The sequence below is a fragment of the Filicampus tigris genome, chromosome 6, assembly GCF_054856515.1.
Source record: "Filicampus tigris isolate MCC_2025a chromosome 6, RoL_Ftig_1.0, whole genome shotgun sequence".
Lineage (NCBI taxonomy): Eukaryota > Metazoa > Chordata > Actinopteri > Syngnathiformes > Syngnathidae > Filicampus > Filicampus tigris.
Window position 1 is genome coordinate 14,629,610 of NC_141222.1, and position 25,391 is coordinate 14,655,000.

Here is a 25,391-nt window from a genome sequence, read left to right on the forward strand (position 1 = left end):
TGACGTACCATGGTGAAGGTGAAGGTAACTTTCTTGGTTTTGCATAACTCTATGGATAACAAACACTGGGGACCTTAAGTTGTTCCAAAAGCCTGGTAGACACGTCAAATATTGAACTGGATTCATTTGACTTATTTTCAGCCACAACCGTAGTGAGTACGTAAAAAGCACACTTATATAGCAAACCTTTTTAACTTTATTCATTATGTCGCGTGGGTTAACGTCACGATGTTTAATTCGTAAACTTGTGTAACGTGAGATATCGCGAGAACATTTCAGGGTTATGTGAGATCCTGGAGCGGATATCCGGTCTCTTTTTCGTGGCGGACCGTCGTTGGGCCGGTTTGGCAAAATGAAGGTACAACGTTTTCTCAAGCGTATACGTCTGTATTAAACAAGATTTTCTGAAATACTACCGTATCTGTAGACTAGTGATTATTAAAAATGAAGCGGTCCCAAAACCTGTGGCATTAGTACGCTCGTCGCTGAGGATGAGCTTTGATTGTAGCGCCAGCTAGCCCTGTAGGTTGTCTAGTATTGAAACATGGCGGCTCACATAGAAATGTGCACCGAGTCGAAGTTAAAGACGCAATGACTGTTCGTAAATATGTGTTTTAGCACAATGTATGGATTGTAAATTCAGGTCGTTGGTGAAGCCTTGCCAAACGCGACAATTGCTGTTTAGAAAGTATTTTCGGGCATGATTAGCTTCAGCTTCATGACTAGCGATGAAGCTAGCAATGGGCCTTCGTTGCAGGAGTTAACTTTATTGAACGTTTAAGGTCCCCACGTAAGCTAAGTGGCAACAAAAGTATGTTTTGAGGTACTAAACTTGCAATCTCAGCTAGTTAGCTCATCTGATTGGCATGTAGAGCTGGACATCAATGACCATAAATGCATTGTTCTCTTGCAGCTAAACATCTCGTTCCCTGCTACTGGCTGCCAAAAGCTCATCGAAGTAGACGATGAACGCAAGCTGCGTACCTTCTATGAGAAGCGTATGGCCACTGAGGTGGCTGCTGACCCCCTTGGAGATGAATGGAAGGTAAGTTGTGATCTAAATCAAATTGTGATTTGGAAGTCATTTCCATCTATGTGGCACACCGTGGTATCTTTCTGACTTACCTGTAGTCGTTAAGATGGGACAGGGTGTTGCTATAGGAACTGTAGAGGACTCATCGGATACGACCAGGCCTAAACAGTGGCTGGTTGAAACTGCAGTTCTCTCTCATGCCTTGTCAGCCAAATATGTGAATATTTTGAACAGAGGAATGTATCTTTAAGATTGACATAGAATTGATGTGAGTTTACTGAACCCCTACTCCTTTGTCTTTTCTCAGGGTTACGTGGTGCGCATCAGCGGAGGCAATGACAAGCAGGGCTTCCCCATGAAGCAGGGCGTGCTGACTCACGGCCGCGTGCGCCTGCTGCTTAGCAAGGGCCACTCCTGCTACCGTCCCCGCAGGACTGGCGAGCGCAAGCGCAAGTCTGTCCGCGGCTGCATTGTTGATGCCAATCTCAGTGTTCTCAACTTGGTCATTGTCAAGAAAGGTAACATTTAAGGAGCATGCCGTGTTGCTGTGCTGACAGTTTGAATGCACAAGGTTTAGTTAGAAGTTAAAAACAATGAATTGCAGACAACACACCCCTCTTGCCGTCAGAAAAAAAACGTGCAGTAATTGCCAGAGCTGTGCATAACCTAACTGTCACAGAGTTTCCGTTTGCATATTTAAACGGCCCGCGTTGTCCCAGTCCGACCCTCTTTGGCGACAGCCAATCAGCGTCGAGAATGTAATCTTCACGTCATATGCAGGCGTCACATGAGCTGACACGCTGCCAAATTAAGGAAACTTATCAAACAAAAACAAGTGACACACACAATGTGGACATCGGTGAAATAAAAACAATATGGGGAACATGTCATTGCGTCTGTGGGACCATCAATCTTTGGTATAATCATGGCACACCAGTGGATCCTTTTTGACTGCTCCGGTCATTGAGGAGGGACAGTGTGTTGCTAGAGTAACCACAGAGGACTCACCGGATACGACCAGACCAAACAATGGCTGGTTGAAACTGCAGGCCTCTCACATTGACCGTAACTGTTTATCAAAGCTTTGACTGTTTTATCGTGAACTGAGAACTCTTGATTCTTGAATAACACATTTCGCCGTACAAGTTACCTTTTTCCACCCTCCCCTTAGGTGAGAAGGACATCCCCGGGCTGACTGACAGCACAGTCCCCCGCCGCCTTGGCCCCAAAAGGGCCAGCAAGATCCGCAAGCTCTTCAACCTGGCTAAGGAGGATGATGTCAGACAATATGTTGTGAGGAGACCCCTGAATAAGGAAGGTCAGTCTTTAGGTGTAAAGAAATGCTGCCGTGATCAGTGAATGAGACAAACTGTTACTCTAAAACCAGTTCAAATGAAAGGCATTCAGCCTTATTGAAAACAATGTGCAGATCTTTAAAGTGCTGGCAGTTTATCAATTTGTAATAAGAGGCACACATTTGCATTGCTGGTCAAGTATCCGATCTAAATTAATAACACGCAATTGGTGATTGAGGATATGAAATAAGTGACTGACTGTGCTAATGGTTCATGTTCTCTACATCATAGCATCAAAGGGCATGTTTTCGTCTTCATCTGTTATTGCCGGCGTCAGGCACAGTTCTCATTTGTCAGAAACCAGCACTTTTCAGTGAAATCCCAAAAGTGGCAAGTTTGTGAACCCATTAATATTACATCGTCAAAGAGAGCAAGCCATTTTCATTCATTTGTCAAAAAAGATAACATACGACACTGACCATATGTATAGATTTGTAGGGGGGCTGAAATGTACCCAATTTAGCCATGCGCAGGTTTCAGCCCGATGCCCGCGATGTATCACTTAGCTTCAATGAACTGTCTGCTCGCTAGTCTCATTTTCTATAAGTGAGTGCTAAGGGGCAGTCAATATCTTTTCAGGAAAGAAGCAAAGATCGAAGGCTCCCAGGATCCAGAGACTGGTGACCCCTCGTGTGCTGCAGCACAAACGCCGCCGCATTTCCCTCAAGAGGAAGCGCACCCAGAAGAACAAGGAGGAGGCATCCGAATATGCCAAGCTGCTGGCTAAGAGGATGAAGGTAATCTGGAGGGCATGCCTCATCTCACTTTAACACAAATAGTCGTGCATTTAGTTGAGTGTAATGCTCCCATGAGGCTGTCGGGCCAAACTCAACATTTCTGGCCCTTTTGATTGCATGTACACCTCACTAAACTTCTCCGGTTCTCTTTTTAGCATATGCCTTTGAATTATAGCCAATAAGAATTGTGTATTTAAATACCTTTTAACAGCCAATGTCATTTATATGGAGAACGTTTATCAGCCATCCAAACTACAATGCTATATGCAAAAACGTTTTGTCTGAATATTTTTGTTCTTCACATTGTGACACTTTCTCTACAATGTCCAATTATGTTTTGAAACCTTTTACTGACGTGTTTTCTTCACATCACCAGGAAGCCAAAGAGAAGCGCCAGGAACAGATCGCCAAGAGGCGCCGCCTTTCTTCTCTCAGAGCATCCACATCCAAGTCGGAGTCCAGCCAAAAGTGAACTCTGAGTCAAATAAAGTAATGTTTGGTCTACATTCAGCCGTTTCGTCCTTTTCAGAACACAATTTCAATAGGTAAATACATACTTGCAACCATATAATGCAAATAAATTCTTCAGAATTAAAAAAAAAATGTTGATTAGCCTCCTGACTACCAGCGGGAAAAAAATTGTCCAATCACTTTTATTTTGAAATTCCCCAGTGTTTGTGAAGTAATTGGAATACTGAAAAAGACATTCTTTTGAAAAAAACATTTTTATTTTTAAGCTATGTGTCTACAACAATGGATATTGGAACTCGATACAGGTGAAACAGAACTTTGTTGGCAACCAGTTAGACCAACAGAAAATATCAAAAAGTCAACATGAGAGGGCTCAACGTATACAAGAGGCACACATTTCCATTTCTGGTCAAGTATCCGATATACATACTTGCAACCATGTAATGCAAATAAATTCTTCAAAGTTTCAAAAAAAAAATGTTGATCAGCCTCCTGACTACCAGCGGGAAAAAAATTGTCCAATCACTTTTATTTTGAAATTCCCCATTGTTTGTAAATTGGAATACTGAAAAAGAAATGTGTATTTTTAAGCTATAATGTGTCCACAACAATGGACATCGGAACACGATACAGGTGAAACAGAACTTTGTTGGCAACCAGTTAGACCAACAGAAAATATCAAAAAGTCAACATGAGAGGGCTCAACATAAACGCAACTGCCCATTATCTCTTCTTTGTCTTCTGCTTCTTTTGTGCTTATTTGGTATGATACTTCAAAGAGCAATTCCCTCTCTTGGAAACACAAAGGAAACTCTTGCACTTTGTGCACATCACGTATGTTTTACTGTTGCAGCCGGATCTGCGACACCTTGATGCATGTGCTTCATCCATCTGGAAGGTGGATGCCACGGTAGTGTCTCTGAGCTGCATTTGGCTGTCGTTTCCATTTTTGACGTGGAGGAGTATAGTCATCTTTGGTGACACTTGTGATTTCTGCTTGGGCTCGAGTAATTAACTCTTCACCAAGGAGAAGTTTGAAGTCAAGCACCTTCATTGGTTTCTTCCCGAGTCACTGCCAGTCACTCGTATACTGAAGCCAAGAGTTGGTGATTGCCAGGTCAAAAAGGTAGAATATTGCACGCACTGTCCATTTCCTAGTGCGAGAGGCCATTCTGTAGAAACTCAACATTCGGTCGACCAGGTCCATTCCACCCATGTTGGTGTTGTACTCTGCGCTTGCCAGTGGCCTTGACACCTGGACAAAGTTTTTTTTTTTGGACCATCTTCTGCATGCATCCTGAGGTTCAACCCCTTAGGCAGACGATACCATGACCACTGGTTTGTTATCCAACCACTTTATGACAGCAAGCTCAGGTGTGCTTCGTCTCATCACAATCTCTGATGACCCTTTTTCTTTCTAGTTGAAGGACTTATCACCTATTGTCTTGCAGTCCTTTGGAACCCAGTTATTCATGAGGGGTCCAGTCCCTGTCAGTCCTTTTGCCATCAGAGTGTCAAGAAGGTGGATTTTTGTAAAGTACCTGTCAAAGAACAGGTGGCTGCCTTGGGGCTCTAGTATCAGAGGCCCGATACATTTGAATGTTGGGCTATCCTAGACAGGCCATGTAAATAGAATTCACAAAGATTTCTGAATTTCCATCAACAATTTGGAGTAAAATTCTCTCTGCTTTTGAGAATGACTCCCTTTCTTGTCATTTGAAAAAAAGGAGCAAAATGGAGTAAATAATTACAAATGTACACTCAGGATGACATTTTTTAAACGTTTAAATACTAGGCTGAAATAGTTCAAATAATTCAAACAACACTTTGTGTTCTTAAGAGTCTTACAGAAAACATGAAAAGAACATTTCAAGCCAAAATTTGTTTAATAAAAAAATTGATACACTTTTCCTCTTCCCATAAAATGTGCTTGCACTGAGGGAAGCCATTTTCTTTGATGATGCAATCAAAGCTAACAAAGTCACACCCCCTCACATTTGGTATCATTGGAACGCTCCAAATGTCCTCTATGTAGTACAGTAGGACGCATTTCGATTGAATGCAGTGGGTGGGAGATATTCAGGTTTACAAATGTCATCTGCAGAGAACAAATTTGAACTGCTGGTAGTCAGGAGGATATGGAATTAATGTTAATATTTGAACACTCAAGAATCTGGTGGTGCAGGTCCATTCGTCTTGGGAGCTGTGAGGCCACTCACTTTCTGGAACTAAAACTATCGCACACCCTTCTTCGTTGAAGTTAAACTAAACTTGGAACATGTTTTGCAGTTTCATTTCGTACAACTAAGTGCATGTGATTATTTTGTTAAATACAAATAAAAATAAACATGGTTTTAGTGCAGCTCCGAAATACATTTGAATGAGTCGATCAATCTTCAAATGCCTTTATTTACATGTACTTCCAGTACACCGACCACTCAGTGAAACCTGTCAACGCAGCCCACTTCTTTTCCTAATGGAGTTGGTCGGCTCTCAAACACTGAGATACTGTCGGGTCTTCTTGCTCGCCAGTTAGAATTTGGTCCCGGACTATTCTTGATGCCCTTGTGTGGAGCCTCTGACACCGCTGCACCGATGCACACGCTTGTATCCTGATTGGAGCAGCCCTGTTGGGCGACTCTTAGGTTGTACATTTGTGTGAAGTAGAAGAACGTCGACACAATCTGCTGCTGTACATGTAGCGGGAGCTTCTCCAGGCTCCATGCCAGGGCCAGCCAGCTAGTCTGCATGATGCGAAGCTGACCTGAAGATGTGGAAAAAACCTCCATGATCTGCAAATAGGACAGTGGTGAAAATTCACACATTCAATCGGATCAAAAATGTTTCTTTTATACATTATTTTTCTAAACTCCATGAGGCAGACCTCCAACAAGACTGTTTTACTCCCATTGAGTGCCATTTGTCAGTGCTCAGAGTAGCAGATTATTTTGAGTAGGTTTTTCTCCAATCACACTCCTAAAATAATCTAAATTGTTTAATCAAACATGGGCAGAACATTTCTCAAAAGCCCACAAATACATAAGACAGTGCTATTCTACACTAATACAACCACAATATTAAAGCATACTATTTTAATTGTAAGCACCTCTCAGAAAAACAGTAGTGTTTATAAAGGCAGAATTTATTCACTTGTGCTAAATGTGCCTCTCCATTAAGTCCTGCATGTTTTCTTTTTTTGGATAGTGAACCAACTTGAGTAGTGACCTGAGCAGACTGTATCTTGGCTCCAGCCAGCTGAATGGTTCTCCTGCACAGCGTAATGGAGAGTGTCACCAGTCGCACAGAGTATTTTCTCTCCACCGTGATTGCCTCAGAATCTTCCGCCAAGACGTCCTCCTCCTCTATAAACTCGGCATAAATGTCATTTCTCGTTTAGAACCAAGCCATAATACAGTATTTTTGTTTCCTACCCTCTCGGCCGCCTACTTTTTTCTTCCTCTGTAGGTGGTAGCATTCGGTTCACCAGAGCCTCAGATACATTCAGCGCAGAAGCCAATCCCATGCTGGACACATTGACGGCCCTTCCCACTAGCGTCTCATCGTTCGGTTGCTGCACCCTCGCTATGATACATGTGACTGCATGCTGCACGCAGTCCACAGTTCCATAGGCCGCAATACTCACTGCATCCTGAATCTCCAGCACCTTACTCCGGACACCAGCCACAAGCTAGGAGACAAACGTCAAAGCGTGAGAGCTGCCTTTTAACACATTCAAAAAGACGGGGGGAGAAGGGACTAAGTTGCATTGGACAATATTACTCTCAATTGCTGTTTGGTGACCTCATCAGAATCCATCCATCTACCTATCCATTTTCACTCAGTCAAAATGAAAATGTGCCATTGAACGCATAACTGACATGAAGCTTATCCCATGTTTGACCAGCCACTGGTAAGATAAAATGTGAAGTTAATGAATAGTCACCTGGTCTGTGGGTTTGTGCAGCACAGGGAACGTGGCCTCCAACCAGTCCAGACTTTTACACGCAACATCATTGGCAAAGGAAACTAGGGAGATGCAAAAGAAACTGAGGTCAGTGAGAGGGCATCAACCACTTGCATAGAATTACAACTATCTCCCATCTGAAAAGATACTGATTCACTGTAAATCAAGGCAAATCCAGCAGCTAATAAATCAGCAGAATTACTCTGATACACATCACTGGTTATTGCACACTTTTGTGGAGCCGCCAATCACACTCGCACATTCGGGCGATTGAGACTAGGGCTGACACAAATCTTTTTAGAATTGATTATTCCGTTGATTAATAATCCTCCACAGTCACTCACACATCACTCCTCAGCACTTAGCAATGAGATACGGGTAGCAAGCTAAGTTAAGTTAGCTGGAGAGGTAACTTAACACGTACGGAGCAGGCACGACAATTCAGTGGAAGACGTACTGTAACAAATATTAAGTTTTGTTTATTGTTAATTCACTTTAAAACACCAATTTAAAGCTGTGTTGTTGTTACCTTTAGCAGCAGGCGTCCGCCAAGCAGCCGGCGAAGCTACCGCCGGTTTGTCGTCACGTGGTCCAAGTGTTTAAGTCTCCAATTTCCTCCAGCCACCGCTTTACGGTAATTACATAAAACCATATTTTTGTCCCTTTTCAGTCTAAAGCAAGCCCAAACCGTAGGCACCTTCGTCTCCACGGACAGTTGTCGCTGGAAAAGAGCGTCCGCAGCAACAAATGTCCATGTGGCAACACCAAAGTGGCCAAACATTACCTCCAGGTTTTAAAATGATTGATTACACTGTAGTTTGGAGGCAGATATTTTTGTGTTGACCAATTTTGCCGAGTTAGCAGACTTCAGCCCTATCCCCGACCACCCCTGTCCTAATTCAATCTTCAATTAACAAATGTTTTGGCAATGTGTAATGATGTTGGATTACTCCATACAGATTTAGACTTTCTACAAATTACTTGTTAAAATCAGAGTATTTTTTTTCAACAATCAGGACATAAAAACAACCTAGATATTGAAAGATAAACCAGAGCGCATTAATGACGATGACAACAGATTTGGAGAACCAATATATTACCCGTGCATGGCCTGAGTGGCCCCAAGAATGCACCGTTTTGTGTCAGTGTGCTATTTAGTTTAGCCCATTAATTGGCCTGTTGTCAGTCCAGTCCTGATTATCCTTGCTGAATTTAATTTGCAATGAAGCAGGGTTTTTTCTTCTCAATCACTATATGCAAGTTTGTAAAGGATGTAAACTATTTTGTGTGCGGCTTCGGTTGTGTCTGTAAAATATATTTTAACTTTTGTACAAAAAGTATTCTTCAGTCTGTACTTTTATTTTGTTTTTTACTTCTGTAAAAGATTTACACACCTTGTGGCTTCAGTTTGGTGATGACAGGTGACACTCGGTGAAAAGCCGTCGAGCCCAACATGGTCACACTGCTCTCCAGGCCCTCACACACACACTTAAGTCTAGCGTTGCTGCTCTTTGTGTCCCCGTACAACACTGACAGGTTGGCGCAGGCAGAGCGAACCAGGGGCAGCTCGGCCAATCTGGCAGCAGCGGTCTACGGCACACAGACAAGACATTACAGTTGAACTGCAATTTAAAACAGCCACACGGCCATTTCTGTCTCATTTGGTGCCCTGTAATCGCCAACGTGTGCTGCAGTGAAGCTATCCAAAGCGTAGTCATAATAATGCCGCCTGTGAAGAATTTTGATGCAGCATGCGAAGGGTTAATGTCGTGAATTGAGCTCACCTGGTTGTTTAGCGACATGTTGGCGAGCTAAAAGCAAAGAGGGAACAACAAAAGAACATGACAGGACGTTTTGGTTTTCAAGATTTTACAAAACGGAAATAGGTCGCTGACTCACCGCAATCGAAACACCATTTAAGGGAACATTTCGGATGTCACGTTTCGGCGACTGGCCAATTAACGCCAACTGGTGTCTCGGTGAATCGCAAATCTCGCGAGGTGTACATATAGGCATTATTATTAGGGTCTCTCATTTTCCCAATTACACTTGACTTTGTCAGAAACTCCACATAAATGCGATTCATGTCTGCGGGAAACGATTTACAGCAAGGTGCACAAACGTTTGTCCCAAAGGCCATATTTGCTTTTTGATTGATGGGTACGCCGCCATTCCAAACAAAACGACAAGTAGCCTACTGATGTATTTAATAAAACAGTAAAAATTAAATTTTGCATAAAACATTTTTATTTTACTATGTTTTATTTACAATTTACCAATTACTTAATGAAACAAATAATAAATACATAACCTAATTTGCTTCCCAGAGCTGTTCCCTTGATGAATGGATGGATGGATGGATGGATGCCAGCAAATGGACAGGAAGAGTGAGCAGGAACACAGTCAAAAGTCTGAAATCGATATCGCAGTAAGGCCGCCACTGACTCAATTAGGGCCCCAAGCAAAATTTCATTTGGAGATGTGGACGATATGTGAAGTGCTTAGTTGTTAGAGCGTTCACGCTCTTCCGATCGCTGAATTGGTAGAGCATCAAAATGGGCCCCCCCCCCACGGACGATAGGCCCCTTCGGACAGTACATGATCTGCGTGTAGGGAGGTGCGGCCGTGACTATAATAATATATATATATTTTTTTTTCAATGGACTTTAAAGTTCTGCTACTATTCTACTCTACTCTTCTAATCACTGAAATTTTAAGTGCTGAATACATTGAATAAATGCTAATGGCCGGGCGGCACGGTGGTCGACTGGCTAGCACGTCCGCCTCACAGTTCAGAGGTTCGATCCCGGCTGCATTCACAGTGCTTCAGTTTGTCCACATTTTGTTACGTTACAGCCCCTTTCCAAAATTAAATGGAATTAATATTTTTGTATTAACTCAATTCTACACGACACCCCTAAAACTAACCCATGAAAAAAACGGTGTATTTATTTATGCTGGCTTTTTAAATGGAATTTGTATTTATTTCCAAATGTATCAAAAATAATAAGAAATCACGTACATAAGTATTCACATCCTTACCTACGGAAAATACTTTTTGGGGACGCTGTGTGCATACACATACATACATACATACATACGTCCATGCAGATTTGGTAAATAAATAAATTTTGTAAGTTTAAAACATCACGTTTCTTCTTCTAAACATGCAAGTTTTGACCCCCGTGCACGCTCTGATCCACGTGGGCTGTCCCCGCGTGGTGCTGATGCTGGAGGATGTTGACTGATGCGGCAGTATCATCGCAACGTGCTCGGCCGGAAAATGTTTCAATGTGTCGGTATGCGTCAGTGAAGAGGGTGGGGATGCAGCCTCTCGGTCTTTTGTGTAGCATGCAGGAGGCGGGGGGGCAGTCACAAGGTTCGGGACTGTTGTTGGAAGACGAACGACACGCACGAGAAACACGTGCAGTGGGCGGGCCTCGGTGGACCAGCTGCACGTGGCTTTGACAAGCACACAGCCGCCAAGCACTTCAGTCTGTTGCCGCATTTGCAGGAGACAACGTCAGCATGGCCGTGGAAATGGAGCCCTCGGAGTAAGAACACTTTTAACTCATACTTAATTGCTAATTAATTGGGGCACCTAAATTGTTTCACGTTTACACATTTTTAAAATGCACGATTCAGAAGTATAATTGGCAATATTTGTTTGTCTATTTATTATTTGAGCTTCAGCCACATTTTTTCGCAAATGCCCGAGTCCTCATTTCGTCCTTTAATTATTTGTGCTGTATGATCATGCTGCGAGGAAGTCATACTGCATGTACTGTATGTTGTTTTTATATGCATGTGCCTGTTGAATTAAAGTGCCAGCCTGTAAGTACAATATGCCATTGATGGTCCATAATTCCTATTCATTTGCTTCCTTTGGGGAAAAGTGCTCTAGTAATTTTTCCTACAAGGGTAAAAGGGGTTTAATGAGGACAGTTGTCTTAAGAGAGAAGAACATCAGCATCACTATAGCTGGCAACATGTGATCCACGTGTGAGAATGCACAGGAGGTACAATTGTCATTGTACAATCCATCGTGTATTGATATCCCATTTATCGTTTTTTTTTTTCAAAAAGTATTGTTATTATTATTATTATCGACCCTTGTGAGGATAAGCGGTGACGATAATTGATAGATATTATTATCATTAGTAGTAGTATTGTAGTCGTAGTCGTAGTAGTAGCCTATACTGTATAGAATTTCGATGCTCTTTGTTGGTAAACACCACCTAGCCACAACAACATGACCACTTGCACAATACAGTATCCAGATATCCAATACAAGCTTAGTATTCAATATTCTGCCTTTACATGCAAAGATAATAATGTTCAGATTGAGACAGTTGATACTACTTAAACAATATGCTAATTATTAACGTGGTTGCAGTGTGAACTGATAGGTGGTGTTCTTAATGTTTTTGTTTTGCCCTTTTTTTTTTTTTACATCACTGAAATATACAACCACAATAATGAACATCTTGTTAAATAACATCAATAATGAACATTAATATCTTTTTAAAAGGAGAATATTTGAATCAGCACATATATTGAATATTATTTTATTGAGAACATGAACATTAACACTCTTCTGCATATCATCTGATACAATTAAACAAAGAGACACATATCAGCAACCTAACAGACTGCAAAGTATACAACAGAATAGCATGTAAATATCAAGACTATATAATAAGTTGCAGCCCATGGAGTAGACTTGGTGTTTAGACCCATACAATGGATTTATTAGATTCTTGCTTTCTCTCTGTAGTGTCATTCGTCTGATAATGCAATACCTAAAGGAGAACAACCTCTACAGAACCTTGACCACATTACAGGAAGAAACAACGGTCTCGCTCAACACAGTGGAGAGCATCGACAGCTTCATCGCAGACATCCAAAAAGGCCACTGGGACTCGGTCTTGCTCGCAATTGAATCTCTCAAATTGCCCGACAACACACTAATTGACCTTTACGAACAGGTGACATAAACACAATGCATGTGGTTATGCTTGGTTAAGATTGACATTATCCAAGACCTATATTCATTTAAAGATGTGATTTTCGTTGTTTGCTGTTCTGCATCAGAAATAGTCTTAAACATGTTAGACAGCTCTCAATAGGATTCTGAGCAGCTTTACAGCACAGCAAACTAACTTTTACTACAATAATAAATACACTGATAAATCAATACAGCTAATGTCCAATTGGGTACCTAGGTCCGCATCCTGAATTTAAACATAGGTGGGTTGTGTCAGCCAGGGACATTGATGTCAGAATATCATGCGAGTGACTTGCTGTGGTTATTGTTACTTCTTAGAAAATGTTGGTAATACAATTAGCTTTATTTTTAACCACTGCTATACTGATGATCTGGTAACCAATTTCTTTGTAACTTTAACTCATTGGTATGAATAGTTTTTACCCTTGTTGAATCAAAATCTTCACCCAGCTGAGTCAAATCCTCAACTCAATGCGCTCTAAAAATAACATTTTGGATAAAAAAAAAAGAACATATCCACTAATTGGGTCAATTTGACCCACCTTATTGCATTGTTTTGTACAAAACAGACATTTTTTTTGGTTGTTTTGTACAAAACAGACATTGTTTTGGTTGTTTTGTACAAAACTACCCCATAAGTTGGGTCACATTTACCCACATTTTGGATTGGTCCACTTTTGTCCCAAAATTGAGTTATTTTTCACCCAACTGTTTTTTGCGTGAGTTTTTGAGTGGGTATAAATAGCACAGCATTGGCTCGGTTACTTTTAACCTAGCAGCTTTAGTGCTGAGTGTATTATTATTATGCTGTATGATTTCCTACAAACATCACTCCATCTCCAGGTGGTAATGGAGCTGATTGAAATGAGGGAGGTGGGCGCCGCCCGTTCACTCCTCAGACAAACCGACCCGATGATCATGTTGAAGCAGACCCAGCCCGAGAGGTACAGCCACCTGGAACACTTGCTCGCACTCTCCTACTTTGACCCACGTGAGGTGAGAGCGAATCAAGGTTCCCAATAAAAACAGATCACAGGTGTTTTGGTAAAATGACACCCTGGTCACCCCTCCACTGCAGGCGTACCCAAAAGGCAGCAGCAAGGAGAAGCGACGTAGGGCCATCGCAGAGGAGCTGGTGAGGGAGGTCAGTGTGGTGCCACCGTCACGCCTCATGGGCCTCCTGGAACAAGTCGGTGTAAGTATCCAAAAGCATTATCTGACACTACCGTGCAAAAAATACACACTATGCGCAAAAAGTTAGGCAGAATTGGCATTTGGGTGACCTTTATAACCTTCATAGGAGAGCTCAATTTGACCTTCTCTAAACTTTTGAATGCACATGGTTAACTCTACATTGTTTCAATACTTTTTACACATTGCTGTTTTTTGTAGTCACTGAGACTGAACTCCCCGGAGAGCCTCTCACCTGAAATGGCCATTGAGAGCCCAAGCGAAATGGACAGACATGCAGAGAAAGAGACTTGTCCAACCCAACTGTACCGTCACATTAAGGTAAACAACACTGTACATACTGTACTGTATATAGTACGGATATATTTGCATAATCACATACATATCTTATATTATTATTATCATTATTAATCTCATAGTGAATACCCGGTGTTTTGTGCAAATTTGAGAATTTTGTATGAGCGGTGGAGATTTTTTTTCTGTCATTGCATCCTCATATCAGTGTATACTCCCACACTAATTACATATCTCACAGACTTTAATTTAAAGGGAAATCAACCCAAACATATTTTTCTCAAGAATATTTTCTATGCAAGCCCACTAGTTGAAACAAGGCATTCTGATGAATATTGTGTTTGTGGAATAAGAGTTAATCCACCCGTTTTTAGCCATCTCTGGGGGCAGCCATTTTGTCACTTCTGTCGACTGAAAATGACATCACAACTACCCAGGGCTCAGGTAATGACCAATCACGGCTCAGCTTTAGAAAACATGCGAGCTGTGATTGGTCGTTCCCTGAGCGCTGGGTAGTTGTGATGTCATTTTCAGTCGACAGAAATGACAAAATGGCCGCCCCCTGAGATTGCTAAAAACGGGTGGATTTTGCTGCTTAACTCATATTGCACAAACGCACTATTAATCAGAATGCTGTGTTTAAACTAGTAGGCCTACTGGGAACATATCCTTGAAAAAATATGCTTGGATTGATTTCCTATTTAAATTATGACTTGATGCGGTTTGTTGCAAATCGATTTTTGGCATTGTTACTAGTGAACTTCAGGCACTCTGAAGATGAAGGTCAATTGGCACTAACAATGAATCAGCAGGTGGCTTGCGATATGTCCATTAGACACAGATACAGTAAAAATGGCTCTTAACTGTGAACACAGGATGTGTTCTATAGAAATTAACTTTGAATTCATGTGCAGAAGTTAACACTTTGAATTCATGTGCAGTTTGGACGTCGGTCACATGTGGAATGTGCCCGTTTCTCGCCCGATGGCAAGTACTTAATCTCTGGCTCGGTGGATGGCCTCATTGAAGTGTGGAACTTCCACACAGGCAACATAAGCAAGGTAAAGGAAATACCATAGTGACACTAAAGGTTATATGGTGTATTTGTGTATGAAAAACATTCACACAGTTTGTCCTCTTTTCTGTTTGTGTTTGATTTAGGATTTAAAGTACCAGTCCCAAGATAGCTTCATGATGATGGATGATGCAGTGATGTGTATGTGTTTCAGCCAAGATTCAGATCTACTAGCCACTGGAGCTCAGAATGGAAAAATAAAGGTACAGCCATCGATCAAGTAAAAAATGACCTCGTAGCTGAACCAACGTCTATCAATAGGATTGCTCAGATTTTTTCCCCCTGGTCACATCACACCACTTGTTGGCTGGGCGGAATTACATCAGAACTGCCCTATACTGATTATTGAGAAATTGGCATCGACTTGGCTGTTTGGATGACAAACTATGGGCGGACAGCGCAGCGAGCCAGCAGGAACAGGAACAATAGGAGCAATAATTTCACACATACACTCCAAGAACAGCAACATTTTGTTCTTTCAGTCACGATCCACAGCTTGTGACCATAGCTGAGGGTAGGAAGGTCGATCGACCGGTAAATTGATCGAGAGCTTCGCCTTTCGGCTTAGCCCCTTCTTCACCATGACGGATCGGTACAGAGTCTGTTTCAACGCTGCTCTGTAATCAAACCCTCAGCAGCTAACAGGTGTTACATCGTTACTGTTTTACGGACTGAGTTTATGTAACCCTTTTGTGTGTGTGTGTGTTTGTATGTGAGGTGTGGAAGATCCAGAGTGGCCTGTGCTTGCGCAGGTTTGAGCACGCACATGACAAAGGTGTGACCTGTCTTAGTTTCTCCAAGGACAGCAACCAAATCCTCAGTGCATCTTTTGACTGCACCATCAGGTGGGTTACTTAATTTACTTTCTAGCAACAAAAGACAAATTAGACTAGCATCTTTTACAGGTTCTTCACAATCCTGTCTGTGGTAATAAATGGTACTATTCTCCCAAATACTTTTGCGACTTGCATGCAAAAGAAAATATAACTTATAAAGTTTTAGAGACGCAACTGTAGTAGTAGTCTGGTGACGCATTAGATTAGTCGTTACTCGAAAATGTGCATCTGAAAGTAACGCGTTCCTACTACTAGCATCACTGATCATGATCAGTGATATTTCATGTCGTTCCTTATGAATGTTTCTGTGGTAAACCACACACAAACACGCACGTACAACAAAGGAGCTCTATCCCAATGAAGAAGTACGTTGCATCGTTCTAATTCTGTCTCCAGGCGGATGTGGGCAGAGCCTCTCCCCTGTTGCCAGCATAAGAGCTTGCGTGGGAGCAGCTGAGACGCCATGTGCTCAGGAACAACATTGCCACGTGCTCCACCATGCGCTATTCCACAGTCGCAATTTTCTGTATAAGTAGACAGGGCGCAGTGAATCGATGGGCGCATTTTGTCATAGCCCAGCTCATCGCTCCGCTTTTGCTAAAAATAACTCCCAGCTCAGCAATACATTTTTGTCTGCTCTTAAGAAAAACTAAATCCCTTCTTGAGTTCAAGAATCAAATTAATCGTTTGTTGTTTCCTTTCATGTTAGTTCATCTATGTGATTATGTCATCCTCAGGATCCATGAGCTGCGTTCGGGCCAGACACTGAAGGAGTTAAATGGACATCTATCATTTGTGAACGATGCATCTTTCACTCAAGATGGATTTCACATTATCAGCGCATCATCGGATGGTACTGTTAAGGTACGGTGATGCCAACCTTTGATGCAGTTTTTGACTGTGAAAAGCAACAGTAAAAAAAAAAGAAAAAAACACTTTAAGTAGGCCTACAAAATAAAATTAAATGGACTAGCTAGCTATTTGGATAGCTAGCTACCTATTTGAATAGCTAGCTAGCTATTTGAATGAATGGCCCGTCGATTGTCACTATGCAAAACGGCTTTGGCTGTCAGTGACAAATGATGATTAACAGTTAGCGAGCAAATCAGTGGATGAAGTGGGGGTGTGGGGGTGTCAAGAAATATTTTATTGATGCTTCTTGTTGTTCAAATAATTACAGTGCATCTGACAATTAGCTGTCTGACTTATTGACTGATTATTGTTCTGTGTGTGTGTTTTAGATTTGGAACAGCAAAACTTGTCAATGCATCCACACGTTTAAATCTGTGTCGCGGGCCTTGGATGCCCCTGTGAACAATGTGATCGCTCTTCCCCAAAATCCACAGCTCTTTGTGGTTTGCAACCACTCCAACACGGCTGTTGTCATGAACACGCAGGGTCAGGTGAGAGGGATCACATCACATGTGCAAACGGTTCTTCGTGTTGAATCAAGTCACTGTTATGTGTGAGGGAAGCGAAATTAAGTGGACATGTAATATAGCCTCTGCAATTTTTCATTATTAACACCTGAAATAATATACAAAAATACATATTGGTGTCAATTAAAACGTTTTATGGTCTTTGCTTGGAATGACTCATTTTTTCACTGTGGGCATTTGAGTTTCTTCACTTGGTTTCTTCTCAGACTGTCAAGACATTCAGTGCAGATAGAAAGTCGGGAGCAAAGTTTGTCTGCAGCACAGTGTCCCCACGAGGCGAGTGGATTTACTGTGTCGGAGAGGACATGGTGCTCTACTGTTTCAACTACGTGACAGCAAGGCTGGAGAAAACTCTGACGGTAGGCTCTGTGGAGAATACTCGTTCATTATCTAAAAGCCCGCAGGGAGATGTATGAGGAATGTAATTTACTAGAATTCCGGTTGCCGGCGTTATGTAAGGATTTTGGAAGACTAACAAGAGTATAATGAAGACGGCTAGAGGAGAATGTGCTTATGTGCTTTTGTGCCCACCGCAGGTCCACGAGAAAGATGTAATTGGCGTCACTCACCACCCGCATGAGAATCTGATTGCTACTTACAGCGAGGATGGCCTCCTGAGGCTGTGGAAGCCTTAGACTGACTACTCAGGGTCTTGGAGGGCGTGACATTTGCACCCCAATGTGCAATAAATACTTTATTGAGCCACTACACAAACCAGATATTAACAACCATACCGCAATGAATTATTGTACAGTAAACTAAAGATGCATTGTTTAGCAGACCACACACCAGATCATCGTGACACACAGATATACTCAAGTAGAATTCTTCAGAAATTGCAAATGAATGCTGAGAAATGGCAGTGTAGTGGTTCACATAGCTGGCGTGGGCTCACCCTGTGATTGGCCTTTTGCCTCAACATGACAGCCTACATAAAATGGACGAGTGGATGCAAATGATTAATAAAGGCGGCCAAACTGGAGAAAAAAAAAAAGAATATTTTAGGATTTTAAGGCTGGTGAAGACATCACAGGATATCGTAGCAATCTCGTGATAGCATGTAAATATGGCCCCAGGATCTGGGATCACATTAACGCAATCCAAATATGATCTTCAGGCGATCATATATTCTCAGTATTCAAACAATAACATCCTTGTCAAAAGGGTTTTTTGTGACCTTTTAAGATTTACAACAATTACACCACAGATAAGCAATATAGGGAAACTTGATTGACACCTGTCAATTAAACAAAAAGTTTCCTCTGCAGATGAGAGAAGGGAAATGAAGAACGTTAAAAGAATATTCTGGGTGCAGGTTGCCAAGCTGACAACAAAACAAAATGAGATCTCTTTTTAGTACATTGATCGGATGACTTTTTTAAACAGATGATTTATTCATGTACAGTATTTACATTTAATGTTCATATCGTGTATATGAATGTCAATCTAGGTCTTTAACACTGTAGTCTACTTCCTCATGGTGGCAACTTTACCAGCACAGTTTAAACTCCCTCATTTTCATCTCTCGTGTATTTAGATATGAAAATGCATGATGGTGAACTGCTGTGACAATACAGTAATCTTTTACAAAACAATGCCGGTTCTTTGTTTGGCCGTAAACAAACAGCATCAGGAGTGTAATATCGTATATATTTAACCATTTGTTTTTAACACACTTTTGTACATATGTTTTGTATGAGTTTTTTCAGTCTTGTCTGTTTCTGCATGCTACCTCAGTGCTAAATATCACTCGGATAGAGCTGTTTTAGCATTTGCATGACAACAACACTAAAGTCTCAGTGAAGCTCCAGTGACGCACGTTGTATGAGCTGTACAATTAACGTGACGTCACCTTACTCTTGTGTGGTACAAACAACTCTCAGCAATGTACAGGTGCAAATCTAACTGCCAGTCATCCATCACTGTTGTTATGTAAATAGGATGTATATACCACTGCTTGTAACTGTCAGAAATGATTATCAGTAAAATTCCCAAAACTTGTATTTATTTGTTAGTGTTTGTGTGCATAACTATTTACATGGTATTTTGATACAGGGGCAAATGAGATGAAACAGGTGTCATTCATTGCTGTGCATTACCTCTATACACATTTTTAATATACAAAACAGCTGCCAAAAACATTTTTTCTTAAGTGGAGCATGCAGGAGTGCCTCATCTTTCATTGTAGCTTTAGTGCCATCTAGTGGGTAGATACTCTTATACTGTACCATAAGTACATATGTGAACTAATACATTACTGTACTGTCTTTCAAACATTAGATTTTTTCGTAAACTGTTTATAGCCACTAGTATTTTGAACGATTTCAAAAGCATTTACATCAGGTGTCACCAATGTGTTGGCCTCCAAGAACCACCGTTTTTGGGGTGTGTTATTATTATTTAAAAAAAATGATAATAATAATGATACATTAATTAAATAAACTTACCAATAATTTGTAAATAAATCGCACGTCCAGTGGTGTAAATTTGGTTATAGCATAGGTCAAAGGTCAGCATTGCAGCGCAGCATACGTGGACAAAAGCTAGCGGGAGATTTTTTTTTTTTTTAAACCCCAAATAATTTGAGCAAACTGATAGCCCTTAAGCGGCACGGTGATCGACAGCTTAGCACATCCGCCTCACAGTGCAGAGGTCATGGGTTTGAATCCGGCCCTGGCATTCCTGCGTGGATTTAATTCAAATCAACTACTTCAACTAAACTGTACTGAAAGTGCAGGTAAGTTGTTTTTTTAACCAAAGTTAATAAATTTCTCTCTACATTAAAAATTCTGCACGTTACATGTGCTGTGCACATACCTATTGCAAGTTGCTATAATTCAAGACTAACAATATAAAAAATATATTTTCTCTAATTGGGAGTTATAGAGTGCACTACTCCTGTAGAGGATTTAAATTGGGATTTCAGCTTGTTTGAATGCGTTTGTAATTTGGGTAAGTCAGATACACTAACTTGTCTTTGAAAATGTCTACGGCATTCCTTGCCCTCCTGGGGGTCACGATCAGGGGGTGCCATTAACATTTGTCAACTGTAGGCATGTGAAGCCTTTTGAGGCCTTTCTGTGATTATGACCTATATACATAAATTTAACTTGGATTGGATAATGGATGGATTAATTAAAAAATAATTATCTTTGCATTGAAAGACAGGTTGTGAGACATCTGTTCTGTTGACCATGGATGCACTTTACTGTCTCATTAAAACAATTGCAAAGTTCCTTAAGACAATCATTTATTGAGGTAAGAGGTGCACACCTGCAGCCCCGCCTACCAACATGGCATTTACAATCAACAACCACCATGACACGAGACAAAATGGGTAACTTGCAGGCCTTAAACTCTTTCTGTTGATTAAAACTTGTCACTTAGATTTCCAGATGTCATTCCCTAAACTTTATAACATGCTAATGCTTCCGGGGGTGTAGCACAGGAAGCATATAACTAAAAAGCAAACCGATGGAGGTTCCTAAAAGTTTGCATCGAATCCTTTAATCATACTGGAAGAGCAGACAGGCTGGCTCGATTTTTTGACAGTTACAAAAGCAAACCAAAAACCCCAATTGACATGGCAGTTAGTTAATGAACCAACGTTAGTAAAACTCCAACTGATAAATTAATTTCAAGCAATGTTTAATTGCTTAGCTTTGTCAGTCACATTTTCAAGGTTAAGAAATGTTTAGAAAATAGCCCTTTTAAAAGGGTAAATAGCATGAATGTTAACTCAAGACAGCATGCACACTCCATTTTAACAAACTCACATGTACACACACACATTGGATTGAAACAGGTCATTGACAAGATGTTTACAACAGTAAGTGATCCAGTAACACTATAAAAGGTTATTTTATATAATGATATTGGCATTGAAGCTGAATACCCCCGCATAAAAAGTGTTATCGGGAGACACAGAAGACTTATTTTGCCCTCGCCTTTTCTAACATTGTCATTACAGCAGCAGCACAAACAACAAAGTCCTTCAGACCTGCATCCAAAAATGATCACAATAAACAGTTTTGTGGTTCAGCTCGACAATTGAGAAAAGCCCCCCCCCCCCCCCCCCCCCTCAAAAAAAAGGTGCATGAGATTTTATTTAAAAAACAAAAAAAACAAAGGCGCTTGATTTTAGAAGATGAAGGTTTTGGAATGCATGTGGTTGTTTAAGACGTCTGGCACTGAACACCTCCGGTGCTGGCATAGTCATCTTCGTCCATGTAGTAGTGCTGATGCCTGTGTCGTTTCCTGCTCTCGAGGTCACAGTCCTCAAGGTCGGCGTAGATGTAGAGGTCATCGTCCATGCTCTCCGGCTGCTCCGCGTCCACCTTCAGCGGAAGGTAGCTCTCGAGCTCCTTCAGTTTGTTCTTTGGGAGGAAGTTGGCTTTTGGGAACACCACCTAGAAGGAAATAAATTGTGATTCCACATGAGATTAAGTCACGCTTGTATGGCATTGTGTGTCATCGGTTGCATGCATGCGCAAACATGGCTGACTTACAGAGAAGTGAATAATGAGTCGGCCTTTCTCAAATGGCCGGCGATACATTGGCATCCCCTCATTGCAGACACACTTTGTGTCACCGGGTTTGATCAGTTCTCCTGTGGGAAAAGACAGTTTTATGTGTATTAACTGATTCTTGTCAAGAGCCTTCCAAGAAGAACTTTAGACGGACTGGTTTGTCACCTGGATGGGAAGTGACAAGGAGAGTTCGGTTGTCAAGTGTCTGGACAGGCTTCTGGAAACCGCACAACGCTTCTACCAGTTGCAACTCCATCGACATGGTCAAATCCTCTCCTTTTCTGCAAGTACATTCCTAGATTAGAATTACAGTAATGATGATGTAATGCTAAGAAGGGCTTATGCTGTGTTGGAAGTACTTTATAAATGAACACTTGTGCTCAAAAATATGATGTTATAGACTCGTTTTAAGTATTTCAGTTGTACAGTATACTTCAACTGGGAATCATGCCTTTTATCCCAAATACTGTTTGCTATCTGCTGCACTAAACATTTCATGTTCTGGAAGAGCAGAATAGTGGAAACAGAAATAAAAAAGTAACAGGTGAAAATTCTTCTCGCGCTTTTTATGAACCAAATGGCACTGTGAGCCATTAGTAAGATTTAAGTGAGATCAATTTGGCATCATGACGTTGAGACAGTGTAGGAAAATGTGGATCTGGGTTCTCCTATGTGGCTTTAACAGCTATCACTCCTCTGGCAAGACTTGCTAAAAGACTTTGGAGTGTGTCTGTGGGAACTTTTGTCCATCCATCCAGAAGTGCGTGAGGTCAAAATGAATGTCTCACAATATTTGTTTTATTTCAGCAACGAGGTGTTCTACCCAAAACTCAAGAACCTTGCTTTCCGGACAGGGGCAGTGATCCTGGAAAATAAAATGACCTTTCCCAAATTGTTCCAAAAATGTTGGAAGAACATAATTGTCCAAATGTAGTGTACATATCCACCATATAAACAGTACTTACATAATAACGTGGTAGACTCCTATGCTACAACCTTACATAGACTAAATACTGCAACTTAACATTTAGCATTTGACAATGTTACCTTGTGAAACGTGGATGTTCTTGCAGGTCCAGGACAAAGATGATGTCACCAGGCTCAAGACCTGGCTCCTGGTCTCCCTCTCCGTGGAACACAATCTTCTGCCCATCTCTCATTCCTGTGCAATGTCACATTTGGCTTCATTTTGGGATGATCTTCCCCAAGCAACTAAGAGACACATTGTGATTGGTTCTTCCTTTCTTCTCACCCTTGTCAACGTGGACCTCCAGAATCTTTTTCTGTCGCAGGATCTTCCGACCCCCGCACGCTTTGCAGCGGTCCTTCTGACTGATTCGCTGTCCTTGGCCCTGACAGCCGTGACACACTGTGGACACCTGCTGAACCATGCCCGGCACTAGTTGGTGTACACGTACCTGCATGCCCGTACCGTGGCACGACATGCACATCTGGGCTGCCCCTTTACGGCTGCCACGACCTGCCGATACAATATTTAGAGTTCACTTTTTGGGCTATGGCACGTGCTTACGATAAAGGCCTTGTCCACACAAAAAGTCAATTTTTAATATTTCCAAATACTCTGTGGACTTTTGTCCAAGGTTAAATTGCACACAAACACACCTAATATAAATATATATATTTTGTACCTGTACCATAGCCTATGAATTCATGTTCTTAAAATTAGTTATTTAAAAAAAAAATTTGTTACCAACTCTGTTGCAATCAACTGAATCTGTTCATTTAGAATTATCACCTTGATTAATAACAAATGATGTCACAAGGCTTTGTTATCTAAGACATGTCAGTTGAGTAAAGAATAAAGGAGCCATTGTTACATACAGTAGCTATCCAAGTGATCAGTCTGAAAAGAGCAGTTTAGGTCTACTAAAATTATTAGAATGAAAATGAAGTAGCTCGGAGACGCCACTGGTATGTGATAATCATTACAAGACACCCAGTGTGTCTGGCAGCAGCTTCCCACTGGTGTGTCTATGTGTGTATGAACGAGTTAATGTTAGCCTCTGTAAAGAACTTTGGGCATCATATGGTGTAGATAAGGATCTTAAAAATGGACTCCATTGCTTATTGAGCCTTTGGACATACCTTCACATCTCTCACAAATAGTATTCTTCTGGACAGAAAGTTTCCTTGTGGCTCCATTATAAAGATCTTCCAGTGTTACTGAAATCTGGTGCACAATGTTCTTTCCTGCCATGGGAAGAACAAAATAGCAATTTATTTTATGTAATACTATACAGTGTGTTTCATAAGTCTGTCACTTAACAAAATCTCATACCTTAGGAACTAGCAAGGGTAGCAAGATAAAACTGCATTTGCTTGAAAGGTGAGCTTGTCAGGCCATTGCCAAGTCACAATCGATGTTTTTTACTTTTTGCGCAACCTGTGGTTTGCACGGATTTCATTGCTATTTACTGATAATGCTGTTCACTGGAAAGGACAAGGCGTTTTATGTCTTCGACTTTGAAAAGAACGAGTGGACACGTGTTCAATAAAGATTTCAGCTCGAATTGTAAAAGCAGCCACCAGACAGACGTACCATAGAGAAATGGCATGCCACATTAAAGGAGGAGGGGTGTTTGTGCCCCTGAAAAACAACTGGGCGCCCACCACTTTTAACAGTAATTTCTTGGATTTATTTTTTCCTACAAAAAGTTATGATCAATAGCTTTCAGGGAATATAAGTTGTGTCTTCTTCAACAGTCACTGATCTGTCAATGCAAAGTGACAGACTTTTGAAACACCCTGTATTCAACAGTACATTTCAGTAAAAGAAATACTAAAACACCTCAGTATCAGAAAATCAAATGATATACTGAGTATCTACACCTTTTCTCTCTCTCTGCATCCGCCTCCCGCCTCCAAAAAACAAGTCAAAGATGTCCATCGGTGATGCAAAGCTTCCTCCTCCACCACCGCCACCCCCGGGTCCTCCTTCCTTTATGGCCTTTTCTCCTCCACGGTCATAAATCTCTCTTTTCTTGGCATCTGACAACACCTCGTATGCTTGTGAGATTTGTTTGAACTACAGAGAATCCAAAAATACTAATTAGATGGGGACTCCATGGCTGATGGTATCAATCTCTGCAACGTATCAAACTCAAATTTACACAATTTGTCCACTTCTTATTACCTTCTCTCCTTCTGTCGGATTCTTGTCAGGATGATATTTCAAAGCAAGTTTGCGATAAGCCCTTTTTAGCTCATCGGGAGTTGCATTAGGCTTCACACCCAACGTATCATAGAAACCCGTTTCCTTCACCATGGTTGCCTTCAGATGATAACCTTGGAAAAACAGAGATAAAGGAAACACATTTACTATTAAGTTTACATCATTTGTTTTGGTCATACTACAACACCTAAGATTTTTTAATTTAAGATTCAAGTGAATTAATACATAGTCTATCGGAGCTAGGAAAGACAAGTCAAACTCCCTAG

At 41.2% G+C, this 25,391-nt stretch overlaps 5 protein-coding genes across 7 annotated transcripts in view; 3 read left to right on the plus strand and 2 right to left on the minus strand.

Annotated features, from left to right (window-relative positions):
- Window positions 1-211: 211 nt before the first annotated feature.
- Window positions 212-3,631, plus strand: rps6 (ribosomal protein S6). The gene is made up of 6 exons (XM_086033103.1): window positions 212-358; window positions 914-1,045; window positions 1,341-1,551; window positions 2,205-2,351; window positions 2,968-3,125; window positions 3,502-3,631. The coding sequence occupies exons 1-6, from the start codon at window positions 353-355 to the stop codon at window positions 3,595-3,597; spliced, it is 750 nt and encodes a 249-aa protein (XP_085889229.1). The 5' UTR covers window positions 212-352; the 3' UTR covers window positions 3,598-3,631.
- A 2,354-nt stretch (window positions 3,632-5,985) lies between these two features.
- LOC147145949 (perilipin-2-like) lies at window positions 5,986-9,536 on the minus strand. Its single transcript, XM_086033101.1, has 7 exons — window positions 9,460-9,536; window positions 9,345-9,371; window positions 8,955-9,150; window positions 7,540-7,622; window positions 7,044-7,284; window positions 6,822-6,958; window positions 5,986-6,388 (listed from the first exon to the last, which is right to left on the minus strand). Exons 2-7 carry the CDS (start codon window positions 9,360-9,362, stop codon window positions 6,035-6,037), a joined length of 1,029 nt encoding a protein of 342 aa, XP_085889227.1. The 5' UTR covers window positions 9,363-9,371; window positions 9,460-9,536; the 3' UTR covers window positions 5,986-6,034.
- A 1,419-nt stretch (window positions 9,537-10,955) lies between these two features.
- Window positions 10,956-19,406, plus strand: LOC147145950 (WD40 repeat-containing protein SMU1-like). The gene is made up of 12 exons (XM_086033476.1): window positions 10,956-11,114; window positions 12,338-12,548; window positions 13,412-13,564; window positions 13,647-13,763; window positions 13,961-14,080; window positions 14,995-15,114; window positions 15,215-15,331; window positions 15,846-15,973; window positions 16,702-16,828; window positions 17,206-17,367; window positions 17,610-17,762; window positions 17,940-19,406. The coding sequence occupies exons 1-12, from the start codon at window positions 11,089-11,091 to the stop codon at window positions 18,036-18,038; spliced, it is 1,533 nt and encodes a 510-aa protein (XP_085889602.1). The 5' UTR covers window positions 10,956-11,088; the 3' UTR covers window positions 18,039-19,406.
- Window positions 19,407-21,477: 2,071 nt separating this feature from the next.
- dnaja1 (DnaJ heat shock protein family (Hsp40) member A1) overlaps window positions 21,478-25,391 on the minus strand; it is a 4,769-nt gene continuing 855 nt past the window's right edge. The window contains exons 2-9 of the mRNA XM_086033867.1: window positions 25,087-25,238; window positions 24,783-24,978; window positions 24,039-24,143; window positions 23,185-23,412; window positions 22,980-23,094; window positions 22,098-22,213; window positions 21,912-22,012; window positions 21,478-21,812 (exon numbers count right to left, since the gene is read on the minus strand). Of these exons, the coding sequence (XP_085889993.1) occupies window positions 21,579-21,812; window positions 21,912-22,012; window positions 22,098-22,213; window positions 22,980-23,094; window positions 23,185-23,412; window positions 24,039-24,143; window positions 24,783-24,978; window positions 25,087-25,218 (1,227 nt within the window). The 5' untranslated portion in view covers window positions 25,219-25,238 and the 3' untranslated portion in view covers window positions 21,478-21,578. The remainder of the gene's footprint in view (window positions 21,813-21,911; window positions 22,013-22,097; window positions 22,214-22,979; window positions 23,095-23,184; window positions 23,413-24,038; window positions 24,144-24,782; window positions 24,979-25,086; window positions 25,239-25,391) is intronic.
- aptx (aprataxin) overlaps window positions 23,806-25,391 on the plus strand; it is a 7,831-nt gene continuing 6,245 nt past the window's right edge. For 2 of the 3 annotated variants that reach the window (XM_086033869.1, XM_086033870.1), the window contains exons 1-2: window positions 23,806-23,864; window positions 24,827-25,391. The exon at window positions 24,827-25,391 is cut by the window's right edge and continues 875 nt beyond it. The gene's annotated coding sequence lies outside the window, so the exon portion shown is untranslated. The remainder of the gene's footprint in view (window positions 23,865-24,826) is intronic. The other variant, XM_086033868.1, reaches the window with a different exon arrangement.